This window comes from Dermochelys coriacea, chromosome 7 (genome assembly GCF_009764565.3).
Source record: "Dermochelys coriacea isolate rDerCor1 chromosome 7, rDerCor1.pri.v4, whole genome shotgun sequence".
Lineage (NCBI taxonomy): Eukaryota > Metazoa > Chordata > Testudines > Dermochelyidae > Dermochelys > Dermochelys coriacea.
Window position 1 is genome coordinate 23,473,543 of NC_050074.1, and position 27,505 is coordinate 23,501,047.

The 27,505-nt window shown below is 38.0% G+C and overlaps 1 protein-coding gene across 1 annotated transcript in view; it reads left to right on the forward strand.

Annotated features, from left to right (window-relative positions):
• The window catches only part of EEFSEC (eukaryotic elongation factor, selenocysteine-tRNA specific), a 177,028-nt gene that overhangs the window by 22,838 nt on the left and 126,685 nt on the right, over window positions 1-27,505 (forward strand). The window contains exon 2 of the mRNA XM_038410954.2: window positions 24,480-24,687. Coding sequence (XP_038266882.1) covers window positions 24,480-24,687 — 208 coding nt within the window. The remainder of the gene's footprint in view (window positions 1-24,479; window positions 24,688-27,505) is intronic.

The window sequence follows — 27,505 nt, forward strand, 5'->3', positions numbered from 1 at the left end:
TTAGGAATATGTTCATTGCTGAATTCCCATAATCTCTAGCTAGGACAAGGTGATAATCTCTGTCACCATATAGATTTCACTTTAATATTAGATTTCAGAGTCAGCAAATGCTATTTTTGGGAAGGGGGACATAGTATATTTATTTAAGGAAGAGCATAGATTGTATTCTCTATGTTGTACTGCATAGAGAATCGATGTTGGAGACCAACTGCAATACAGGGATGAGTCTCTTATTCATACTTGGTTTGAACAAAATAAAACAAAGCCTGTATTTATCCTCTGTACCAGACTCACAAGCTCATGTTTCGGTTTTTCCTTCCTCCTCTGTTCTGCTATGGACTATTTTTTCTTCATCAAACAGATGGGTCCTCTACAGAGTATTTTTAATCTAAGCAAGACCTCCAGTGGCCCATGATGTGCCAGTGTTGCACCAACAGAGGAAGGGGGAAAAGGCTTTCCTCATAGCCAGAGGATTTCCGGATCTGACATTCTTGGCCAAAGGTTTCAGAGTAGCAAAAAGAAAAGGAGTACTTGTGGCACCTTAGAGACTAACAAATTTATTAGAACATAAGCTTTCGTGAGCTACAGCTCACTTCATCGGATGCATTTCTTGGCCAAAGTATCCTATATTGTGGCCACTGGTTCTTCCCCCGCACAGTATGCTTGCCTAGGAGACTACATTCCATAGCCTCCTGGTGTGTCTTCTCTGTTCCGCCACACTCCCCATTGCAGGCATTCTCAAGAAGTTATGACTGAGCATCTCATGGTTTTAGATGAAAGAGCTGTTTGTCTCATTAAATTATCTCCTTCCCTAGCCCTGCTGTTTCTTAAGTGACGCTGGTAATTAAAAAAAATATATATATATTTTTAAAAACCTTGTTTTACTAGCACTTTAATAAAACGGAAGGAATTATAAGAATCTAATTTACTGTTTGTTTATCTGTTGCAAGTATAGTTGCTTAGTTGGACAACAGAATCACCTCCTGGTTCTCAAATGCTATTTAAATCTAGACAAACAAACAAAATAAAAATATTTTCATTGAAATAAATCACAAAAACATCTGTATTCTTAGATTTTTACAAAACTTTTTTAAAATAAAAATATATGTTTTGGTCCTTTTTATAATAGTTTTAAGTAATATGGTTCAACAGTTGAATGTTGTGAAAATCAGTTTTTATAAAATCTAAGACATAGAAATGACCAGTTTTCTTTATACTCCATTGAAACCAATTACATTTCAAAACAAATGTGTGCTCCACAGCAGTGCTTAAAATCCAAATATCCCAGTGCTAAAAATTCAAATTGAAAATTACTTCATTGTCATTGTCCACACTGAGAACATAAATACTAAGTAAATTTGATTTTTAAAATGTTTTCACTTCTAAAAATTTAAGATGTCATTAATAAACTAGGTTTAGACATTTATTTACAACATGTAACTTAAGTTGTTAGTGTCCTCTAGTAGAGTTGTGTGTATAGTAAAATATAATTAATTTTTATTGATTAAAATGTGCTTGTAAAAATATAAAAAAAATCATTCAGGTATGTGTGTACATATATGCGTATGTACTAGTATTGTATGAAAGTAGATAGATGGGAATGTATATACAGCATGTGATATTTAAAATGTTATGCATGTTTGTGTATGAATATATTAATATTACATTCTCCATAACATACACTCTTGAAAGCCTTCTTCATTTGTGTGTTACGCTGTCAAAATCAGGAATAGCTCTTCTATAACAGGTTTCCTCAATTTAATGAAAGGGGAGGTGGGTAACTTGTTGATAACTACCTGACTGCACCATTAAACATTACAAGAGGGGAAATTAGAGTATTGGGCTGGTGTCTTTTTCTTTTCATAAATCTTATTTTTGATGGAAAGGCAGCTCTGTCGCCAGCCAGTCCTGCATGCGTAGACTCTCCCTCCCGCCATAAAACAATGAGCACATTCAGGCACAACTCGTGTTTTCAGTTATTAAAAAACGGAGCCGTCTGTCTCTGCCTGTGACTTTAATCTTTAAGCCTTTATTCCCTGTATCCCACCCCCTCATTCTTCCCCCAACCTTTTGTTTGTGAAGTGCAGAGCTACAGGATACGCGGGCCTGGAGTTTCTGAAAGTATTGTACATTCCCCCGGCAATTACAGATGTTTATAACACTGACTGATGTTTTTTCAGTGTTCTGGATGGTGGGGAGAAAACTAGAGAATGCTTTTCTCTTTGCCTCTAGCAATCATTTTTGGTTTTTAAAAAAATCTTTATTTGTACATAAACTCTTAATTATTTTGGGTCTTTTAAAATCCATTTCAACTGCCCTCTGATCAAAAAGATCTGTGAGCACTAGTGTGGATCTTCCAGTGGCCTCTCATGACTGTTCCTTGGGGACAACATATTTTTTGTGGTTTTAAAAAGTTGCATAGCAGTGGGGTTTAATACAAAGCAGGGCTTCCCAATCTGGGGACCACGGCCCTGGGGCTGGTCTGTTCCAAAGACAGATACTAGGTGGCCCATGAATTCTGTGCTGATGTTTAAGAGGTGAATTGAACAAATGTTTGATATTTCCCATGTTTACATAGAAACTGAGATCTCAGTTGAGGAAATGTTGTGAATGATTCGGAATTCCTTGTATAAAAGATGTTTGCCTCTGATGACTAGGTTGTAAAGTTCTCTAGGAGAATTCACTTTTGACAGCCCAGTGAAAATACTCTACATTACCCTGTATGAAATCTGAATTCAGTTCCTTCTCCATGTTTCCTCTTCCCTGAATTATTAAGGGCTGGAAATGATGTGCAGTCAATGTGCTTGAACCCATGTGGGGCTAGGCTCAACAATGAATCCTTTGGATTAACAAGTTATGGTCACATTTTTCCATAAGAGTCCCATGCATTCCTCAATTGGAATTCCTTAAAGTTGGCCTTGAGTGTGGCGGTATAAAGTGTATGCAAGAGGAGAAAAAATAAGGGTCCAATAGAGACATGGAGATGGATTTCAAGTCTTTTAAACAGATTCCTTAAGAAACTTTTAAAAGTGTATACCTATTTATCTTTTCATATTGTATGCAAAGTACTATTTATACGTAGCATTGTGAGATTTCAGAGTAGCAGCCGTGTTAGTCTGTATTCGCAAAAAGAAAAGGAGTACTTGTGGCACCTTAGAGACTAACAACTTTATTTGAGCATAAGCTTTCGTGAGCTACAGCTCACTTCATCGGATGCATTTCGATGCATCCGATGAAGTGAGCTGTAGCTTACGAAAGCTTATGCTCAAATAAATTTGTAAGTCTCTAAGGTGCCACAAGTACTCCTTTTCTTATTGTGAGATTTGTGCTTTTAAATGCACCATAATACAGTGTCTTTCATTCATGTAGCTAATACTGTGTCACTAACGTTAAGTCCATATGTTGAATCCCTGAAACTTATTAATGGGGTGAACTTTTTGGGGGGTGGGGGCAGAATGAGCCAAAAGCCACTTTCAGTTTCTACTTCCAGTTTGTTGGCCATCCTTTCGGTGATGTGGAACTTTGCACCATTTAACATGTGCTGAGAACTTGAGGAGGTGCTAACTTGAAAGCTATGAAGAGTCTGCTTGTCATACAAGTCACTTTCATTTTACTGAGCTGGAATTAATATGCAAACTAGATACATTAACTTGAGTTTGAATAAAGGCTGGGAGTGGCTGGGTCATTAAACATATTGAATATATTTTCCTATCTTAAGTATCCTCACACCTTCTTGTCAACTGTCTAAATGGGCCATCTTGATTATCACTACAAAAGTTTTTTTTTCTCCTGCTGATAATAGCTCATCTTAATTAATTAGCCTCTTACAGTTTGTATGGCAACTTTCACCTTCTCTGTATGTGTGTGTGTATATATATCTTCTTACTATATGTTCCATTCTATGCATCCGATGAAGTAGGCTGTCACCCACGAAAGCTTATACTCTAATAAATTTGTTAGTCTCTAAGGTGCCACGAGTATGCCTGTTCTTTTTTTAAAAATACAGACAAAGCATATGAAATACATTGGTGGAGGATGCCATGATCCTGAACCTCTTTACATGGGTAAAGCAGGTGCCTGTCCCTTCCCCTCCCAGAGTCCACATAGTGGAATTATATGGATTCATAATAGTTGGTTTAAATGAATATAGAAGTATGCACATTAAAAAAAAAAAACTTAGATTGGGGAAAGCTTCTTTTGCACTTATGTTGGTCATGGAAAAACACCCAATGTTAAGTAGAAACAGCCAAAATTAGAAATCACTAGCAGAGACAACTAACTGCTGATTTGAGAGAAGATGTGTGCACGCACACACAAACTGTCCAGTTCACATACCACTCCCTTCTTTCCCTAAAATGACCTTAGAAACAATATCAATAGTGATGGGCCCATTATTTCACTTACCTTAAAAGCTCCTCTTTTCTCTCTCTTTTTTAATGGTTATAGTTCTTTATGAAGTACAAGTTCATTCTTTGGGTTGCAGCCCTGAGATCCTAGCTTCTCAGCAAGGTAACGTACCAACAGCAAAACCAAGACCTTGCTAGAGGGGGTTGGGTTTGGGTTATGGTTGTAGCTGTATGCAGGGGCTTTTTATTGTCTACATGTATAGACTTTTTTGTGGTGCTGCTGATATTATTAACAGAACACCTCAGAAACCTTAACTTAATTTATTCTCATAACATCTCTGTGAGGTAGGGGGAAGTATTATCTCCATTTTACAGATGATGAACTGAGTCTCGGAGATCAAGCAGTTAGCCCGAGGTTACACATGAAGTCTGTGGAAGAGCTAGGAAAGGAACCCTGGTCTCATGTATGCCAGTACAGTGCCTTAAATTCAAGACTGTTGTTTCTCAAATCTCTTTTGGATGCTAGATCTCTTTTCTATTGTTGGCAATTCTTGTGTCTTCCCTGTTTCTTAGGCGTAGCACCTTGGTGTCATTGGTTACTCTCTTTCCCCACCTCCCACATTAATGCCATTATGAAATCCCTCTGGATTGTCTTCTAAAATCCATCCATCCATGCTTATCCATTTTTACCATGTAAACACATGCCTAGGTCCTGATTGTCTCTGGCCTTCCTATTTATATAGTCTGTCTACACTGTAATCAATTTAGGTCATGGACCTTATTTTTGTATCTCTCGGTAAAGCATCTTAGTACTCTGATAGTATACATATAATAACTTACCTTTTTTGCCCTGTGCAAATTTATGCAGAAAGCTGATATAATTCAAGACCATAAAGTTTCTTAAATCTAGTCTTTCCAACCTGTTTCATTTCAGAATTTATTATTAAAACTTTACTGAGTTGCAGGGACCATTTATGCTCAGCCGTGTAAGGTCCAAGTTTAAATACTGCATTACATTTAATTCTCCAATGCAAGGCACAAGCACATGTGGCCTTGATACCAAAGCAAAATATTTCCCAGCAAAAAGATCAACACTTGAACTAATCACACTGCATTTTGAATATTCAATACCAATTCAACAGGTCACAGGAAAACTCTTGGGAATGCTGGATATGGAATATCTTCTATGGGAGAAGGCAAAATCGGAGTATATGTTCATTCTTTGCACCTTCAATCCAGCTGCAATGGGAATAAACAGCTCTTGAATACACTGCAGCTGATCACTATATACTTCATAAAACCAGGCTTCTGGGGTTAAAAAAACCTATTGTTCAAGGGAAAGGGAAGGCAAATCTATTGCAAATCCCCACTTCCCCATAGGTGGTTTGTCTCAGGTCAAACTGCACAAAGAATTGTTGACAATTTTTCATGCCCTGAATGTGAATCTAGACGTTGGAGATTGATAAAAGCTTGTTAATTTATTATTTGTATTGCACTAGTGCCTAGGAGCCCCTTGGAGTATCTCACTGGAATTGGAATACTAGATCAAAGTAATGATTTATTTAGTTCAGTATCCTGTCTCTGGCAGGGGCCGAAATCACATGCCTCCGAGGAAGGTACAAGAAACCCAATAATGGACAACTGTAGAATAACTAACCATAGTGTCAGTTTCTTCCTAAGCCCCACTAGTTAGTGTTTAGTTTATGCCCTGAAGTATGAGTGGTTTTATCTTGTCTAAAATGTTTTATCCTGCTTCATTTAACTGCGAATGTTTCTATTATTCATATAAATATCTAACCCATTTCACTAAATTATTTGCCTCGATGTCGAGTGGGAATGAGTTCCACAGTTGAGGATGTACCATTTATTTAATACTTTCAGTATTTTCTGTCTCACCACTCATACATTCTAACATTTTGTTTGATTTTTGGACTGCGACTGAACACTGTGCCATGATTTTCATTGAACTGCCCACAAGTCTCTTTCCCTAGCGATTACGGTTAATTTAGAAACCAGTGTGCACAAATAGTACACTGGAAAAAATAATGTAAACATTACCTTGACAATACTGAATTTCATTTGCCATCACGTTGCCTAGTGACTCAACTCTCCTAGGTCCTTCTGAAGTTCCTCATAATCCTCTCTTGTCTTTACTAATCTAAATATTTTAGATTCTTTGCAAATTTTGCCATCTATTTACTATCTTTTCTTGATAATTGATTAATATGCAATTATTATACAACAGCAAAAAATTAGGACTTAAAAATATCTAGGTGGAAATGTCTTTGAGACTGGGAATGGATGAGTCATTACACAAAGTAAAACTATTTCCCCATGGTATTTCTCCCCCCCACCCCACCCCCCACTGTTCCTCTGATATTCTTGTTAACTGCTGGAATTAGCCTACCTGCTTGTCACCATGGAAGGTTTTCCTCCTTTCCCCCCCCTGCTGTGGGTGATGGCTTATCTTAAGTGATCACTCTCCTTACAGTGTGTATGATAAACCCATTGTTTCATGTTCTCTGTGTGTGTGTGTATATAAATCTCTCCTCTGTTTTTTCCACCAAATGCATCCGATGAAGTGAGCTGTAGCTCACGAAAGCTTATGCTCTAATAAATTTGTTAGTCTCTAAGGTGCCACAAGTACTCCTTTTCTTTTTGAGTCTAAGTATGCAGTGTTTTTGTAGGAATGTCGGTCCCAGGATATTAGAGAGAGAAGTTGGGCAAAGTAATATCATTTATTGGACCAACTTCTGTTGGTGAGAGAGACAAGTTTTCAAGCTACACAGAGCCTAAAAATCTTTTTTTTAATAAATCCCCCATTCCAACAATTGGAGTGGAGGAAAAAAAGTAACTACCTCGGTCTGACACACTTTAAAAAAAAAAATTCCCTTTGCTCTAATAAACAGCAATACGTTAACTAAGGAATGCTATTTTCTTAGCTTTGCATATTGCTGTTCCTCTCATTAGTGATACTCTTGCACAAGCAGATGTAAACAAAAAGCAGTTGCACTTAGCTTTTATCCCAGTAGAAAAACAAGATGGAGGAAGAAAATCTTGAAGTAGAAAAGACAAAACCAATAAAGAGAGATGATTTCTTGATCTTCTAAGTGGGTATTGCAAATAATCTAATGCAGACAAATTAGCAATTTGAACAGATAGTTTTAGAAAATCTAATGTTTCCTGACTTAATTCATGTGCACAAGAACATTTTAAACTAAGTTATTCACATTATAATAATAATGTAGTGATACAGGGATAGGGCGTGAGTGTGCAGTGCTTACTGTGGTGAGTTTTGCCTGATAAGACAGTGAGCGTTCCTCCTGATAAGGATTGCGGGATTTGACCAATAGGCGGAATACAATTCCACTGGAAATGAGAAATATTATGCCATGTATTATTTTTGACATTGTTGAGAAAGAAGCAATAGGTTATATATCGTTTCTGATAAATCTACAGAGACACCAGACATAACTTGGAAACACTGAGATTTAATTGCTTTTAGGATGCATGCAAGGTTGGTTTCAAGGGCCACCAAATGTGTCTTTGTAATAATCTCTGAGCATCCTATTTGTAATATTCAGTGTTTGATTTGTTCCTGTAAATATGGCCCCTCCTTTTCATCATGAGCTCAGTTCATCAGAATTCCAGCTGTGCTTTATAATTTTATGGTGGCTTGTTTTGTTTTATAAAACGATTTCTGTTGTAATTTTAAATTTTTGTTTTGAAAAACACTTCTTCCCTACTTCACTTCAAGAAATCGAAATAGATTTCCTATGTGACTCATGATATACGGACTGAGGCACTATGAACAGAGACTTGTGCATGGAATTGAAGTAGTGGGGTAAGGATGGGAAGGAAAGTCCACTACAGCTAACAAGTACAAGTCTACTTTGGCTTATCTTCAACCTCCAAACTCACCTCCTTGCTTTTTTCAAAACAGAACTAGAACTGCTACTGTATCTCATTTAGTGAAGTTCAGTGTTTCTTGGCATGCTGGTTTTGGGGCAGCTGTTTTCAGTGCCACTACATAGTGGAATTATTTCCTGTTACTTTTGAACTGAAATGTGACCTGCTCTATATCCTTCTACCTCTTTCTCTCTCTACCCAGAAAAACGTCTGATTGTATCCTGAGGTCATTTTCATGACTTGCCTCAATGGCCTTAGTTGGCAGCTTATTCAATATGCTAATTTTACTTTTTTCATGAAGGAATTCTGCTGAGTTTACTTTATTTTCTTTCATTTTTTAGATGGTGATTTCTTTTTGGGAGCCTTTCATGAGTGTGAATAACTTTCCTGGTTCTCCTTCCCTTCATAATTTTTAACACATTTGTGATCTATGAGTCTCGTCAGATTATCATAATGCCATCTTCCTGAACCTTGCCAGGTAGCTTTAGAATTTGGACTCGTCTACAATACATTGCATCCTCTCTACCGCAAAACTCCCTTCTCTATAATAAAGAGATGAAATAACACTAAGCATTATGATAAAAAGTAAGATAAAGCACTAACTTGCAGAATCAAAATAAAATAGATGGCAGCCTCTCTGATTACAGAAACCTTTTTTTCTCTTACTACATGGTGCTTTGCATTTTTGTTGGAGCCCTGACTATGGTCCTGTTCCTTCCTTTATTCTTCCTCATAGGCTATAGAACCTGGACTGTGAAACTCACTCCTATAGGACTTAAAATTGACAGTGGACCTTACTTACAAATGCAAAATTCTGTTCTCCAATTTAGCTTCCCTTCATAAGTTCTTCACGTGCAAACAGACATAAACAAGAAAATCCTATAAAATAAATAAGCTATTGCCCATACAGGTTGAGAAGGAAGATATATATTTTTTTAATATTTAGAGGGTACTTGGATACTTTGGTGTTAGAGGCCCTGTAACTACCTAGATAGGCTTGCATGCATAATTGCTTTTGCTGATCAAAAGTTATCAGGATTGGGAATCCTAACAACTTTGCTAACCGCCATCACTGGGTTACCTATCTGGGCTCTGAATGCTTTTTTGACTGCTGTTCATCACTGAGGCGTCTAAAGGAGGGGTTCTCAAACTTCATTGCACTGCAACCACCTTCTGACAACAGAAATTACTATGCAACCCCAGAAGGGGGGACCGAAGCCTAAGCCGGCCAAAGCCGAATCCTAAGAGTTTCAGCCCCAAGTAGGGGGCCTGAAGCCCTCGGGCTTGGGCTTCGGCCTTGGGCAGTGGGGCTTGGGCTTCAGCTTCATCCTCAGCCCCAGGCATCAGCAAGGCTAACGCCAGCCCTGGCGACCCTGTTGAAACGGGGTCCCGACCCAGAGTTTGAGAACTGCTGTTCTATTGTAATGTGAATAGAGGGATTAAGTCTAAGGTTTAATTTTAAAGCTTCATATCATGGTTACAGGACTAGCTTCATGTCTCTCTCCCTTCTTGTCTCTGAATGTACTTTCTCAGCTGTCAGGCCTCATGCCTTTAGCTATCTCATGGTGAACTCCACAATTCTCTCCCAGTCTTAGGGCAGGTCTACACGACTGTTTATGTTGATATAACTTATGTTGCTTGGGCTGTAAAAAAGCTCCCCCCCACCCCCCCGAGAGACACAAAGTACAGCAATTTAAGTGCTGTCTACACCGATGCTATGTTGGTGGGAGATGCTCTCCTGCCGACATAGCTTCTGCCTCTCTGATGCAGCTGCGCAGATGTAGCACTTCTAGTACAGACTAGCTCTTAGAATGGGCCCTGGGCTACAGCACCCTGTGTATCAAGCATTCATACCCAACAAGTCAATCTGAGTTCAAGCACCTGCAATTCTTCCCTTTGGGATTTGGTGACCAGTAGTATACTGGGACAAGACAGGTTTCAGAGTAGCAGCCCTGTTAGTCTGTATTCGCAAAAAGAAAAGGAGTACTTGTGGCACCTTACAGACTAACAAATTTATTAGATCATAAGCTTTCGTGAGCTACAGCTCACTTCATCGGATGCATTGGGACAAGACAGCTTTCTAAAAACCAAAGTGGTGTTTCTTTAAATGCTTTGCTACTACTGCAAAATAAAGAATTTGAAAACAACAAACTGTCTGCATATGTGTCTGTTACCTAAAGGCCTACCATTCCCTGATGGTATCCTACGCAAGCCTAAATTCTTTAGTCAACCCCAGCAGGTGCCTTTGTCTATCTGGTTCCATCAAAAAACTACCCCTTCTCTCGAGAGAGAGTCCCTTTTAAAACCGAACTATATAGTTCCTTTGCTCTCTTGAGTTCCTGGGGCCTTTTCCTTTCCTGGCATTAAGTGCTTATCATGAGCCATTCTTTCCTTTCCTGCTTGTTTTTCCAAACAGCCCCTCCTGTTCACCTAAACTAATGTATTCGTACAGCAAACGTGCCATTAACCAGGTCAGCATACAGTATTAGTGAATTATTAAAGGACAACTTCAAATCCATCACACCTTGGCGCTTTTGGAGTTTCCATTAGAGTGCTGTTCAGGCTGCTTCTGACTGGCCAATTGGTGTCACCACTGAGCAGTGTAACATTAATTCTCCTCTGTGGAGCTAAACATGTGACCTTTGTAGTTCATGCTGACCATACTGGCTTAGAAAGTTCTGTGGTTCATACTTATAATTCTTGATTGGTAGTGGATGGTATAGCTTTTGTGCCCCTGAAATGACCCTTCAGGCCTGAACTCTTTCAAAAACAATTTCTGTCTCTTATAAGGTTAGTTACTATGACAAGACCACTGTAGGCTTAAACAGATTTCAGAGTAGCAGCTGTGTTAGTCTGTATTCACAAAAAGAAAAAGGAGTACTTGTGGCACCTTAGAGACTAACAAATTTATTTGAGCATAAGCTTTCGTGAGCTACAGCTCACTTCATCGGATGCATTCAGTGGAAAATACAGTGGGGAGATTTATATACATAGAGAACATGAAACAATGGGTGTTACTCTCGTTACAGTGTGTATGGTAACACCCATTGTTTCATGTTCTCTATGTATATAAATCTCCCCACTGTATTTTCCACTGAATGCATCCGATGAAGTGAGCTGTAGCTCACGAAAGCTTATGCTCAAATAAATTTGTTAGTCTCTAAGGTGCCACAAGTACTCCTTTTTCTTTTTGTAGGCTTGAAGTCAGCCATCAAAACTGAAAAATGATCTTATAAAAACTGTATACAGTTATTTAAGAATTCCTGCAGGTGCTTTTGCAAAAGCAATAGCAAGCCCTCAGGAGATCTGTTCTGTTCCTTGCATGCATCTGTACAAAGCCCAGAACCTATCCAGTGCCATATGCCTTCAGCTGTTGACATTTACTATGTGTATGTTTAAACAAGGGCGGCTTTGGATAACTTTATAGTAAGAGAGAACGCATTCACAAAGGGTCCCTCGTTAGTCTCTATTTTTGTCTTTAGAGCAAAGGTGCACATTGTACAGCCCGCAAAGCCCTCAAATATGTGCCAGGTCTTGGTCTTGTTTTGTGAAGCCTTCTTCAAAATAAGATATGAAGAGCTCTGGCTAGCACGCTCACCACCTATGAACAGATCCTCCCATCTCCGGCCACCAACTCCTTACTTGAAATTCCCTTTGGTTGTAGCAACTACACCCTTTGTTACACTATTTCTGATGTGCATTGGCTTCTGGAAACCTCTCTACATAGATCAGGAGGACTGGTGCCAGAGTAATCCAGGAACATGGGTGGGTAACCGAGGACAGCACTCTATTTGGTGGATCAGATGTGGATTCCCTGGAAGTGCGGGGGCTTGAGACAACTACTGCCCTCTCTTTATAGCTGTAGGGTTAGGAAAGAGATTATCTAACCACAGGTTTTTATTGGTGGTAAATTCAAGCAACAAGCAATCTCTGTTGATCAAGGATGATTGTATAATATTTTGTAAGTTTTAATGCATCCTTGGAGAAATTTGGGGCATCCTTCGGTGTATTGGCAATGTGACCCTACATTTTGCAAAGTTGAGCTGTCCCAGGGTACCTAGAAACATCATATAAATCAATTTCTGAGTGCAAGGCTCTCATGCAGTTCCCTGTTCTTGACTTCCAGCTGGTAAACCATCTGGACTGGCATCCCTGGAAAACAGTGGTGGGATCCTTGAACTTTAGTGAGAGTTCCTGTACTTTTCAAAGTGTTGTCTAACCAGAGCTCTGGTATCCGTTTTGGTACATGATTTGAATTGCTTTACAGAGGGTTTCTTCATGAGTAATTCATGCACTCCAGTCCCCCCCCCCCGTCCCTTTAACATTGGCTTCTGAAAGATTCCATATCCTGCAAAACATCTTCCTCACCAACCCCACCACCTCCCCCCAAGGTACCTACCAAAATCCTGTATAACTCATAGCATCTCCCCAGGTGTTACTGTATATGAAAACAGAGAATCATTTAGTGTTTTTTGAATAAGGATTCTTAACAAAGAAAAATGAGGGTGGGTTGGTGAGAAGGGGAAGTCTCATACTCGCTGCATGAAATAGACAATATTTCCTGAAACAGGAGATACTAACCTCAAAGAATTTAAAATAAAACATTCATTTTATTATTTTTTGAAAAGGGGAGAAAATATAGTAGAATAGTCAGTCTTTTTATTCTAAGTGCAGATGAAATTGATTAAACCTTAAAAACTCGCCTCAGTCCACCCGGTTTATTAATTGAAGAATTTCCTCTTCCCCAGAATGGGAAATGCACATTAAAACAGAGCTTTGCCCCTGAGTAGCAATGATACTTGAGAATGGCATATTTTCTGCAATCCTATTTTCTCTTCTATGCTAGAGGAAATCCTAACATGGTAAAAAGCATATTTAAAAAAATATGTTTAAGGAAGTCCGCTTTCATTTCCTTGTAAGCATGAAATCAGATTATAGCCCATGGCCTACAATTATTTTATTTTGGCATTTCTGCTTCCTTTCGCCGCCTGTTAACAGGAGTTGTACTGTTTGTGCAAAGTCAGCTAAAAAGATTACCACAAACAGAAAAAAGGACACAGTAGCTTAAAGAAGCAAGGAGTCAGAATCCATACTTATGCTCTGTGCTCACGTGGCATGCAAAATCTCTTCACTGGTTCATACTCAGACCCAGGCCTTTTTCCTTTTTCCTCCCTCCCCAGGAGATTAGTGCAGATTAGTGACATTTTTACTACGTTTGGGGGCCAAGTGATCTGCAGCTTTACACTGATAGTGATTATAGCAAAAATCTGATTTGGCTCCATATTAAGTTGCTGCCTGCCAAAATAAAATAAAATAAACCTCTAATTTTCTTGTTTTTCACCCATTTGAAAAAAAAAATAGCTCAGATTTTCCCAGTTAGTAGCTGGAAATACTTTTTGGTTCATCCTTTTCACCCATACTAAAATTGCAAGTCAGATTAGTGTGTAGAGTTTATAATCCAGTTCTAAAAATGTGTACTGTGTATGTAATAAAATGGTAATCAACTCTTGGAATTGAGAGGTTAAAAAGAGAGGCCTAAATCAGTGGTTCTCAAATTTTTGTACTGGTGACTCCTTTCACATAGCAGGTCTCTGAGTGTGACCCCCTTATAAATTAAAAACACTTTAAAATATATTTAACACCATTTCAATGGTGGCGGTGAAGCGGGCTTTGGGGTGGAGGCTGACAACTCACGACTCTCCATGTAGTAACCTCGCGACCTCTTGAGGGGTCCCGACCCCCAGTTTGAGAACCCCTGGCTTAAATGATTTTTCTAAACATAACCCTGTCCTATTTAGAATGACATACAACTGACGTGCAATGGAGAGAATTGACTTTCTTAGGTCCTGATCCCACAATTAATTGTGCCTGGGTGAACAGTTGTGTCTTTATAGAACCCAATTGACTTCACTGAGGTCTTTGAGCATGCACCATCAACATGCAACAAACTGTATGAGCAGAGTCTTAATCTGTGAGTTTGTTTATATCAGTGGTTCTCAAACTATTGTACTGGTGACCCCTTTCACATAGCAAGCCTCTGAATGCAACCCCCCTTTAAAAATTAAAAACACTTGTTTATATATTTAACACCATTATAAATGCTGGAGGCAAAGCAGGGTTTGGGGTGGAGGCTGACCGCTTGCAACCCTCCATGTAATAACCTCACGACCCCTGAGGGGTCCTGACCTCCAGTTTGAGTACTCGTGGTTTATATGGAGATTCATAACAGCATATGTGGTCAAGACCTGGATGGATTTGCTTCTTGTGAGAGATGGGCTGTTCCCTCTGTACTGCAACAAAAGTCTTAAAGACTGATCCATGTGTTGTGTGCACATAACAGAGTACTTTTACCATAGACTGGATCTTCGCAGCATTCTACAATAAATATGTATTTAAGAAATTTAGTTTTATTTCTGCTCTAGCACCTTTGCCTAGGAATGCAAGGCACCAGCATATAGCAGTTGTAGGGACTAGCCTTCAGCCTTCCACTTTCTTTACACTACAGTACAAAAAATCAACAACATATTGTTTTGTTATAGTAGGGTTGGAATCAAGGCCAGTGTATTATTTTAAAACGTAATGAGTTTGAAAATGTGTTTTACTGGGGGTGGATTCTCCTGGCTGCTGGGTTAAATTACTTTTTAATTCTATTTCTTTTCTGGTCTCTTGTGCTTAGAACCCTGAATGGGATTTCCTTTTTATTCATAGTATACATCCAAAGAAATTACAATAAACAAAATAAATTAATAGAGGAACTGGAAGAGAGAAATTCAATTTGGTTTTTAAGATCACTAATTTTTAAAAAAAAAATTAAAAAAACACAATGAGGCTTTTTTTGGAGACAATGTCATTTTTAAAGTAGGTCGTATATTTGGCTTACTAACCTTGACATTGTCCTGTTAAGAGACATATGTGATATAGAGTTGCTTCTGTCTTATATGGGCTAAGCACATCTCCTACCAGCTCAGCTAGTGGAAATTTTATTGTGGTTTACCAAGTAATGCTGCTGCCTATAGGTCATCATGAGGATGTCTTCCTGGTAGGCACTGAAATACTATCATGATGGGTAAGATATAAGAACTAGACAGATAAGAGTCTTAGCTTGGGTAATGTGTGGGATGCACAAATAAATCAAGTTATTAGATAAAGGTCTCTGCTGACTTGTGGAATCCACTCTAATATCTGGTCGCTAGTTGACTGGACACAAACTGCTGGCTTCAGGGTCTCCCTGGCTGATATCTTTGGCTAAGTACTCATTTTACAAGCTCCAAGTAATGGCAATAATAAATTATTACTTTTTTTGCCAGCTATTCAGGTTTCCCCAAAGTTCTAAAGTAACTTTACTTTGCTAAGGATGTCTTGGACTTGGGTTTTTAAAGTAGGGATCAGATAATTTGTATCCCTAACTAAAGTCCTCGTTTTAAGAGCATCTTTAAATAGCTAGTCTCCTGTCAATCTGCTGATTATGGATGAATGCTGCTGCCTCCAAATTTAGCTTACACTGTTTTACTCTCTGATACTTTGTTGCTAGCCTAGTTGCTTTTTCTTATCTCTGGCTGTCATCACAGAGACTTTTTTCACTAGTTATCTTCATTGTCAGTTATTTTTTCTGACTTAGTAAATGTCTGTTGCTTTATTTTATTGTTCTCGTTTGTTCAGTTTCTTATCTTGCAACATAATTCCCATCTTTTGACACCCCCTGCCCCTCCCTGTATGTCTTTAGGTGACAACTAGCTTCTGTTTAATTTTTCTTATTAGAGGGCCATGTCTTTGAGCACTGTGTCATAACTAGAAGGATACCCTCTAATAGCTGACTTACCATTTTCAGGCTAAGTGGGAAATTACTTCAGGAAGTCTTTTTGATATCTTTCTGAGTGTGCTTCAACATTTCTTTCAGAAAGTAATGGATGAAACAGTAAATGGAAGGCTGCATACTTGTTCTGGAGGGGATCTCTTGATTTCCTTGGCTTAATTTTATAATTGATACTCTCAGTATGGATGCAATAGTCACTGCTGCTTCCATATATGTGTCTTGGTCTTCTGCATGTATCAGCTTCATTCAGATTAATTCCATGTACCATTTGCCTTCATATGTGGTTCTGAAGAACTCTCCTCTCTTTTAGCAAAAAGAAAAGGAGTACTTGTGGCACCTTAGAGACTAACAAATTTATTTGAGCATAAGCTTTCGTGAGCTACAGCTCACTTCATCGGATGCTGTAGCTCACAAAAGCTTATGCTCAAATAAATTTGTTAGTCTCTAAGGTGCCACAAGTACTCCTTTTCTTTTTGCGAATACAGACTAACACAGCTGCTGAAATCCTCTCTCTTTTAGATCACTTCTCTATGTAGGACAATATCCTCTGATACTTTTCCCCACAGAGCCTGTGGAAGATGTTCTCTCAACAAATGATGCAGGTTTTGGGGAGGTCAGATTTGGTTTAAATCAAATTGAATAAGGAAGACTCAATTTAATCAAGGATTTCTACATAAAAGTGCATTCTTGTTGGTTGTTATAACCTTAATACATATTCTTCACAACTCAGAGATAGATGTAGGTTTCATTTTTAGAAGGTACACACTATTCATTTTTAAAGTGATTTATTTTGAAAGCTTTTCAGATTAGTTTTACAGCTATATCAGAAAATGAATGCTTGTTTGGTTATTTCATTGACCAAAGATAATTGAAGCAGATAGTTATGAAGTCACTGGGAGGTGAACTATCTCCAGTTCAACATGTTAATCATAAATATTTGGAGGATTTCCTTGCCATGCTGTATTAGGAGGAGAACATCACCAGACAGACATTTAAATTGTTTTATTTAACTAAAACAACAACATTCTGTATTCTGGATTTTTTTTCTTCAACAGCAAACGTATAATATTTTAACAAAACAAGCATATGAATTTTTGAATTTAGTAAACATTCAAGTTTTTAAAATCAGATTTGTTTTTGTTAGTTGTTTTTAACTAAAATAGTTACATGAAATATGTAAAAAAATATTAAATTGATTGTCAGCCAAGTCAACATGAGAAACTTAAAATATTGGCTTCTGCAGCTAACTCAGTTGTCTTCACCTTCATATTCCTGTTTATTCATAATCTGGAAAAGAAAAACAAACTTTCTGGCTTTTTCAGTTCCGAAATGGTTTCTCAATTTGGAATGAATTAGTCCAAAAGAAGAAAATATTCTTTCTAGACGGTCAGAAGAAGCTACTGCTGTTAAAAGTGAGATTATCACTTCAACAGTTTCTGAATCCAAGTGCTTAAGTGACTTCCACCAGTTCACTGGTATGACTTTCTTTAAAACATCATCAGCAAACGTATATTTCTTGAATGGTTCTTATTCCCAAACTGGGTCTCTTTTATGGTCTGCTGCCATTATAGGTTCTCCCTTCCGGTGAGAGAATGGTATGATAGATCTCAAATCAATGAAGGCTACCCTCAGAAAGACCTCAAGACTCCTGGAATATGCTGCTCAAACAGTTTCACTTTTGTTTCTGCTGCCTGTCCCTCCCTTCTCACATTTTATCTCCAGACTTCTTCTCCTTGTCCAGATCTACTCCGCCCCCAACAATCTTCTACTCATTGAACTTTTTGAAACTTTGCACTTTTAGAGAGAGGTAAGGGATTTGACTCTGTGTACACAAATTTGAAGAGGGACAGTAGGGTTGAGGTCTGTTATTTCTCACCTCTATTTATTTATTTATTTAAAAACATTTTTGCTGTTAACAAGCCTGTTATCTCTGGAGACCCAAATCCACAGTTTGAGAACTGCAAAACTAAGCATCCCTGGTATCTTCTAGACTGAGCACTGAATCCCATTGGATAGATAGAAAGATTAACCTAAATAATCAAAGAAGCCCTTGGAACCCATAAATTGGGTCCCTAATCCATGAACTATTGGAACTCATTTACAAAACTTTTCTTAAACATTACATGACTGTATTGTCTCATACTCTAGAATTAGAATTTATAATCCCTATTCCATGATGAGATATCTTTGAGCTATAATGTATCTTTATTAAAACGATCTTTAGATAGTTTTTTCCTCAAAAAGCATGTTATAAAAAAATCCGATTTAAATAAAAACCGATTTTTTTAATTAAAAAAAATAGGTTTTTGTCCACCCTGGTTTTGGGTGAGATATCATCACCTTGTTTATTCCTGTAATTGTTTTTGATGTCCATACTGCTGTATCATAGAATATCAGGGGTGGAAGGGACCTCAGGAGGTCATCTAGTTCAACCCCCTGCTCAAAGCAAGACCAATCCCCAATTTTTGCCCCAGATCCCTAAATGTCCCCCTCAAGGATTTCACTCGCAACCCTGGGTTTAGCAGGCCAATGCTCAAACCATTGAGCTATTGCAGTGATAATGTTTTCAATACCTGAATTAAAAGCTTTCTTCAAGTTAGATTCTATACATAGTAGTTCATTTATATAGATTCATCCTTACTTTTGCTTTCCCTATTCCTGAAGTCCTGAGATATAGTAGAAAATAACACAGACATGTTTCAGTTCTTTTTGTTGATTGAAATTCAACATTTGGTGAGTTGGTTGCTTGGAGTTTTGAAGACCATTTAACCTGTAAACACGAGGCTGTCAGTTTCTAACATCTCCTTTCTTACCTGTAAGGTATTTTTAAAACAATACTGAAATTCAGTGAGATTGCCTCTTTCCAGTATATGCAGATTGCCTCTTTCCAGTATATGCAGCTTTGCCATTTTTGCTCCAAGTGAGCTTCTGATTTTCATGAGAAGTTTGTCTATTATATTCACCTCCTGTGCATCTTAGCTGACTTTTCGAGATTACTCTACTCCAGTAGCTCTACAATTATGATCCACGGATTGCAAGTGGTCTAAGTAGCCCTTCTACGGAATGAAACCAAATTTGAGAATTAAGCAAAGGAGGCCTAGGGAATAGAAAAGAGAGGTAGGTCAGTGAGAGGATCTGTCCCTTTTGAAGTCATCCAAAGGGTGGGGAAAATTGGAAAACTACTGTTGTTATTGTTTATTATTTCATTAGTTATAATATGATAGTGCCCAATGGGCCCATCAGCCTCAGGAACCATGTTGTGTTAAGGACTGTACAAAGATGTGTGAAGACATGGTCAATGCCTTGAGGAGTCTGCAGTCTAAATAAGTATGTTGGAGCGGTGTTCATCTTCACCTTTGTTCCATGATTGCAATGAAGATGTTGATGCTTGCCATTCTATCTAGGTACTCTGCCAAAATGTGTGAACTGTCCTTTGTTCACGGGATACCTTCTGTTATACATTATTACTATTATTATATAATATTATTTATTTATTTTATTAATTGAGCCCAGTCAGCATGTTAAGCACTGTATAGAACATAGAAAAGGCAAGGTCCTTGCTCCAGAGAGCTTACAGTATAATGAGACTAACAAATTTTTACCGTGTGTGTATAATTATATTTTTATCAGGAAGTCTTAGATAAATATGTCATTTCTTGGATGCCCTGTATGAGCTGTCTCCTTGGGTTATTCACTTATCCCTCATCTCTCTCTCCCCCTCTCCCTCCCCCTCTCTCCTCTTTGCCTTTAAGTTGTTCCTGGTAGACATTCTGCACTGCTTCCCTTATCTGGACTGCCCTTGTCAATCATTTCATTATTATTAATGTTTGTTATTTGTATTGTTGTAGTGTCTAGGCATCCCAATCAGGGCTGCATTATGCTAGGTGGTGCTCATGTATGCAATGAAAAGACAGTGCCTGTCCCAAAGAGCTTTATTCTGGCCATCTCCAGGATAAAGCCAGATATCAAGAGGTTAAAGTGCTGTTTATGCTTATAGCATTCTCTAAACAAACAGAAACAAAATTGTGTGCATTTATCTCTGATTAAAATCTTATATAAAATAGTATATACAGGTTTGGCCTTTGAACCTGGTTAGTGGCCTTTTGACCTTCTGTGATGCAAAGATTGTGCAACAGGGACCTAATGAATTTCATCATTTAGGTTTTTCCCAATAGTGAGCCGAAACAATTCTTCTTGTACCTTGGTGTTTACACCCTTCAGCTGTCATCTGGGCAACCTTTCCATATTTAATATTCTTACTCATTCCCATGAAAGTTGTTGGTTTATATTTGATGCAATTATTTTTATTTCATAATTTCATATTTCGGCTATGGTGCTGCCTTTTGGTTTCTTAAATAAACCTCAGCAGAAACCCTAGTGAGCCTTACATTTTAAGGGTTTCATATGTTAAAAAAAATTGTCTGGAGGTGCTAATAGATTAATTTTATTAATATTAATAATTAGCTAATAGATAAATACCACAATTAGTGGCATATGTAATGTTTACTTATAATAAAGTTATTGAAATAAACTGCAATAAAATGCCATTAAGGCTACAACATAAATCAGCATTTGTATATACACTGTACATGAAGGCTGCAGTGCAATCTTTATCTTTTGTCAGTGGGCTTAGATATTGTAGAACATATGGTGTCAAATTAGCCGCCGTTCTCAAAGGCAAGATTCTGATCTCAGTTACCCTGGTTTAAATCTGGACTAACTGAGATCAAAATTTGGCCTAGAGTGTCTCTAGAGACCCATATATACCTTGTCATAGTAGTTGGAAGAGGGTGAGCTAAAGCATACAGTGCAACCATCATTACTTTAATGGTTATATGTCTTAAATATAATGATAGCTAATAATGTTAAAATCAGCCAAGAAGTTAAGGTTAATGGTTCATTCATATTCATTTGAACAGGTATCAGCAATGTAGGAAGAGTATGTATGCAATAAAGCTTTGTACAAACCATCCTTTCATACAGTTGTAAAAACAAACCAATCTTCCCCTGCTGTGTGTGCTTAGAACTAGTGTTTTTAATTGTCAGATATTAACTAATTTAAAATATTTTTACCTCACTTAAAGTACTGACACAAATGCATCCAATGAAGTGAGCTGTAGCTCACGAAAGCTTATGCTCTAATAAATTTGTTAGTCTCTAAGGTGCCACAAGTACTCCTTTTCTTTTTGCGAATACAGACTAACACGGCTGCTACTCTGAAACTTGTTCACATTCAGAACTATCTGCACACTTTTTCTTATTAGATTTAAGCCATTTTGGTATGGAGTTTAGTGCCTCCAAGCCCCCTCCTGTTCCCTCAAAAATGCGGTTTAATGCTATTTTATACTGTAATTAAAAACTGCTTAAAGGAGTAAAACAATTTCTGCAGTAACAAAACCAGAAAATGCATTTGGAGGGATAACATACGCTAAGCTTGCCTCATGCCATTTTTTAAATGATTAAGATACTGCATGAGAAAATGCTGTGCTAACTACGCTGCTACGATAATGATCCTGCTGTAGCTTAAAAGGAGTCTTCATGCAGTATTACAAGATGAAAAGCTTTGATAGGTTGAAAGTAGTCATTTATAACTGTTAATTTTTGCTGCTGCAATTCCCACCCACTCACTCACCCATGAAATCCACACTCAGAATGATTTCCTATCCTGAGTTCATGGGAATTATAAACAAGGCTGTCTGTTTCCATGTAACGGCCTATGATGAAAATTAAGCAAAAAAGTGTGGGTGGGAGGAGGAGAGAGAAAAGGAACAATTCTGTCAATTTCTTATTCTTAATAAAAGTTTCAGGAAAATATTAGAAGCACTAGAAACCGGAATCCTGGGTACTGTAAATAATGTTGCTAGATTTGTCACATTAGTTTCTTTTAGCATTTTGTTATTCTTGAAAGATGTTTTGTAGATCACTGCAACTTTCCACTAGTTCAGCTTTAGACCTTTACCTTTTTAGATTGAGCTTTGCTATATTAAGGTCTGTTGCACATGGCTTTCTAGTGCTTCATTTACAACATGCTCCTCTGAAACAGCTTCTGAATATGTGAGTGGCATTGATGCACATGTTTGTCTGCTTGCTGATCAGTTATGGGTATCGATATCCTAGTAGAAAGAGATAGAAGGGTCCTGAATGTGTGCGTAGTATGGTCCAGAGCAGTCCAGCCGTTAGAACCTTATCTAAAACCAGTTTAGTCAATAATGGGAATCTTCACTTAATGATATTTAGAACTTGTGATAATACTACTAACAAAAATTGGAAGAAAAATGAGGCCATTTGGAACCACCAAATGCATCCGATGAAGTGAGCTGTAGCTCACGAAAGCTTACGCTCAAATAAATCTGTTAGTCTCTAAGGTGCCACAAGTACTCCTTTTCTTTTTGCGAATACAGACTAACACGGCTGCTACTCTGAAACCATTCCTCTCAGTGAAGGAGTGGGGATGTGGGAAATCTGCCTGTATTTGTTCAGCTGTTGCAGAGATCTGAAGTGCATGTACTGTACATGCTTTAATTCAAGGCAGAATGACAATATACTGTGGTGTTTAAATCAATTCCCTCAACATCAGAAAAGTATATAAATCAAGTGACTTGAAAAACTTGTTTTAATATATTTAGAATTGATTAAAATGACCATTTAGCGGTTTGAATGTTAGTATTCTTGGAAAAGCACTTCCTTCTATGCCAAGTTTTGGACGCCAGCAGAAGAGGACGAAGCTCAGCTCTCCCTAATTAAAGGGCAGAATGTTTCCTAAATCTCCCTCTTGTTCTGAAGTATCCTGTTAATGCAGATATTCCTGCAGTCAAAAACTATTAGCCAGTCTTACCATAGAGCACCGAAAACTATGCAACCATAATCTTTGTCAAATCATGTAACTCTTTCAGCTTCCCCTCCTCTGCTTTTTCGCAAGAGTGGGTGGGTGAAATTCTGTGGCCTGCGTTGTGCAGGAGGTCAGACTAGATGATCATAATGGTCCCTTCTGACCTTAGAATCTATGAATCCAAACACAAAACTGTTAATGTCAGCATGTGGAAGAGGGAACGAACAAGATTACTGTTCCAGCAGGGATTATTTCTTCACCTTAGTAGTAGGGTGGATGCAATTCTTCATCTTTTCATTCTCTTCTGTTCTTACAGTGAATCTTGCACATCCCTCTTTTGCCTGATGCTTCCCAGAATGTTGCTCCATAAAGTTCCAAAGGAGATCTTGAAAAGGGAAAATTAACCTATTTGAAGGATCCCAGTTTATCCTTGTTACAGTTGTAATAGTTTTTGGCCATCACTGATAGAATATTTTCACTCGTTTATTTGCTGGTGTTCTCCCTTCACACTTGCATTGAACCTTTTACTCATTTTATAGATTTTGACCAAAATTTCAAACCTTGGTACTTAAAGTTAGGCTTCTAAATCTATATCCATAAATAAAAATGGTATGTTTTTCAAAGGTTCTGAGCACACATGCAGCTCCCTTGGTATCACTGTTTAAATGTCCCAAGCCAGTATTTTTATTTCAAACCTTTAAAGATATCATGAAGGTGGCAGATATATTTTTCTGCACTTTTAAATAAGTACTGTCAAGTATTTCTGAACTTTCCATTTGTTTGAGCACACTTAGGAGCATGAAACATTTCTTTCCTCAGTGGTTTTGTTCTGTGACATTTAAACTTCATTTTACTACTTTGTTTTTACTGTGATTCTTATGGAGCCTAGACCATTGTGTCTTCATTTTCTTCTTTATGTAACAGCATCCTTAAAAATGTTAATATAGCTCTGCAAAGAGAGTTTCAGCTCTTTGGTTTTGTTTTCAAACAAATAATGAAACACAGATTACAATCAAAAGAGGATACTGAGAAATAATCATGTTAGTAATTATGGAAAGATCTAATAAAGACTCAGTATTATACTCGTGAAGTAAAATGTGTTTACCTTTGCAGCAGCATGAAATGGCTAACCCTGTTGCCCTGACTGTGGTGTGTGACCCAATGTAAACAGTGTATATATGATCTCATTGTAGCATATTAATCTCTGTTTACAGTGTGTTACTGAATTAGTTGAGATGTTTGTCTTATGTTTGTGCTACAGCAAAGATCAGTTCTATAACAAATATATTGCCCAAGTCCTTAGTGTGAGACTGTCACTATAGTCCAAAAGGTAACTTTTTATGCTAACAACCTTGGATTTCTTTGTGTAGCTATTTCTTTGTGTAATTCTACTGTATCTTGCAATTCCTTCAGTTTTCAAATGGCCACAAACATGCTTTCGCTTTTCACCTTGGCTTCATGTTTTATTTGTGTGAGTGTATGTATTGATACATTATGGACAGTGTTTATAGAAACACACTTTAGAAAGAGGGTCTCTAACTCTTTCATACAGGTATGATACCGACATTGACTTTTCTTCCAGGTGCCCAGATTATTGATTTGATGATGCTCGTAATAGATGTGACAAAAGGGATGCAGACTCAGTCAGCAGAGTGCTTGGTGATTGGGCAAATCGCCTGCCAGAAGATGGTGGTAGTTCTGAACAAAATAGACCTTCTTCCAGAGGGAAAGAGACAAGCTGCCATTGAGAAGATGACGAAGAAAATGCAGAAGACTCTGGAAAATACAAAGTAAGTTACCAAAGTTGTTCTTCTAATGTAACAAAGCTTGTTGTACACCCACCTACCTCTCAGAGGTGCTTCCACATACACCTTGGTTAGACCAGACACTGACATAAAAAGATCTATGTATGGATGCATAGAAAGGGATAGAGGTATGTCCCCCTCCTTCCTCCCCCCCGCCCCAAGAAATTCAAACCCTGTCTTAAATTTTGTATCTGACCCCTGAGCAAGATTTTTAAAAGTGACTTTTGGTTGCTGTGATTTTTGGTGCCCAATTTGAGACAACTGCAGAGGGTGGTGCTCAAGTGCCTAGCATTGATCATAGCTAGTTGACATATTTTTAAATACAACTGTTTCTATCTACACTAGGTGCTAAGTGGTGTTTTAAAATGTGCCATTTAACATGTGTTAGTTGACACACCTCAGTTTCTCAGTGTAGACAAGAACTTTGTGAGTTCTGTGCTATTCTTTTGTGTTAATTTGCTGCACTTCCCTTGCTGTGTGCTCCAGCTGCTCACAGTAGTCATTAAAGATCTCATGGTGGCTGCTTTGTTCCTAAGGCCATGTCAACAATAAGGGGACTACAGAAGCATAGTAAAGTGCTGTAGTTATGTGGGCCTAACCCCATAGTGTAGATTTAGGCTGAGTCTACACTGCCAATTTCAGTGCTAAAACTTTAGTTCAAGGGTGTGAAAAAACCTCCCTCAGAGGCAAAAGTTTTAGCGCTGAAAAGCGCCTGTATAGACAGCGCTTTATCTCTGGGAGCTGTGCCCCTGGTGATAAAGCTACCACTCCTCATTTGGGGTGGTTATTTTTTATCACCGGGAGAGCTCTCCCTCGGCAATAAAGCATGACTACACTGCCCATGTCACAGCGCTGCTGTGTCCGCGCTGTAACATGGGCAATGTAGACATACCCTCAGACTACTATGACAAAAAGGATTTTTCTGTTGCTGTAGGAACACAACCTTTGAGCAAACATGCCAAACCCGGAAAGAAAAGCACAGAAATTGGGCTTGTTTTTGGCTTAATTGGCTTGCATATTGCTTGTTGGCTAGTTTTTGCCTTGTAGCTTGTTGCATCTTTTTTTTTATCGGCTCCCAGCAAGGCAGGGACAAGGTGGGGAGAGAGCCGGGGTGCACAGCGGGCCCACTCACAGTCCCAGACTGCACGCCGGGAGGATCTAGTCACATAGAGTGTTGGGGTACTTAGGGATTGGCTTGTTTTGGCCTTATTTTGAAATGGGATTAGCTTGATTTTAGGCTTATTGTTAAAGTCAGGGTGCTTATTTACCGCATGAAAGTTGGCAACGGTGCCTTTGAGTGATGGTAGATATGTTGATGGACGCATTCATCTGTTGACCTAGCTGCATCTACAATGGGGTCAGGTTAGCATAACTACGTTGCTCAGATGTGTGGATTTTTCACACCCCTGGGCACCATAAGCTACCTTGCTCTAAATTTTAATTGTAGAGTCAACTTCAGTGTAATGCTGTGAGAAACAAACCAGAATTAAGATACTTAATCAATTTAAAGGCTCTCTTCGAATTCAGCTCAGATGAAACAACAGAAGTGAAATCTTCTGTTTTTAAAAAAAAAAAAAAAAATCTGCCCTTTGGTTTATGGGGTTGTAACGCTTTCTGCAATCCAGGAATCTTGTCAGCTGCAGAGAGAGGGAGGAGAAATTAGGGTTTTTCCTGAGTTGAAGGTGAGAAGTGTGATTGGTCTTAATGGGAAAAGAACAGTGTGATGGATGACTTAATTGAGAATATGGAAGATGTATTTGAGATTGGGATGATCAGTTTGGTACAATAAAAATAATACTTTTGAATTAAGTAACGTGTGTTGAGTGTTTTGAGATCCTCGAATACAAGTGTAGCCTCTCAACTCCCCTAGGGGTAAGGCTACAAGGTACTATCTCCTTCTTATAGATTAGGAAATTGAAGTACAGATGGGTGAAGTGTTTTGTCCAAGGTCATGCTGTGGAAAGAATTCTGACTCATACTTACCTAGCTGCTAAATCACATTTGTTCCCAATGGCAGTCTTAAGAGCAGAAGTAGAGTGGGCATTTGAAGGTGAGGATTTTACCAGTGCTAGAGGAGCCAGTGGAGCTTCCTTGTGTAAGTCACCTCATATTTAAGTTATTTTTGATGGCAGGATAGTGTCCCCGTTCAGCTGAACAATCTGAAAATCTTACTTTTTATCAACTTCTCTGTTCTTTAGTCTGTTTCCTTTTGATCAGCATAGAGTTCACTAGAGTGAAGTTTCCTCTTGTGTACATATTACAGAGACAAAATTCTGCAACTTGTGACTCTCCTTCATAGTTGTTGATGGAGAGCCAATGAATATAAAGCAACTTGTTTTCCCTTGTCATGTAGATTGAGAAACTCTCCATTTTTATTACTTTTTATGGGTGCAGATACCTATAACTTGGTCTGAGTTTGCTTAAACTTTTTAAATCCCATCTCTGATCACACCAAATATATATATGAGGTTTTTTTAGCTGTGCCTTTTTGTTAATAAAATTCATTCATCAGATAAAATGATAATGCTTACATGGCTGTTGCATAAGAATTCAGATTTGTTATTCACAACTGAAGTGGCCATCAGGCTGCAAAAATGAACAACTTAAACATAAAGGTTTAATTTTATCTCATAGTTTTTCTACAATTTTATTTATTTGCTAGAAAGGTTGACCCACTGCACATCTCTTACCTTGAAACAGAAATGAAAATAATATTTCAATTTTTACATATTTCTTATCAGAGAAACAGTTCTATTTGGTACAAATAAGTTAAATTTTGAGAAAGTAATGATTTATAATCGTT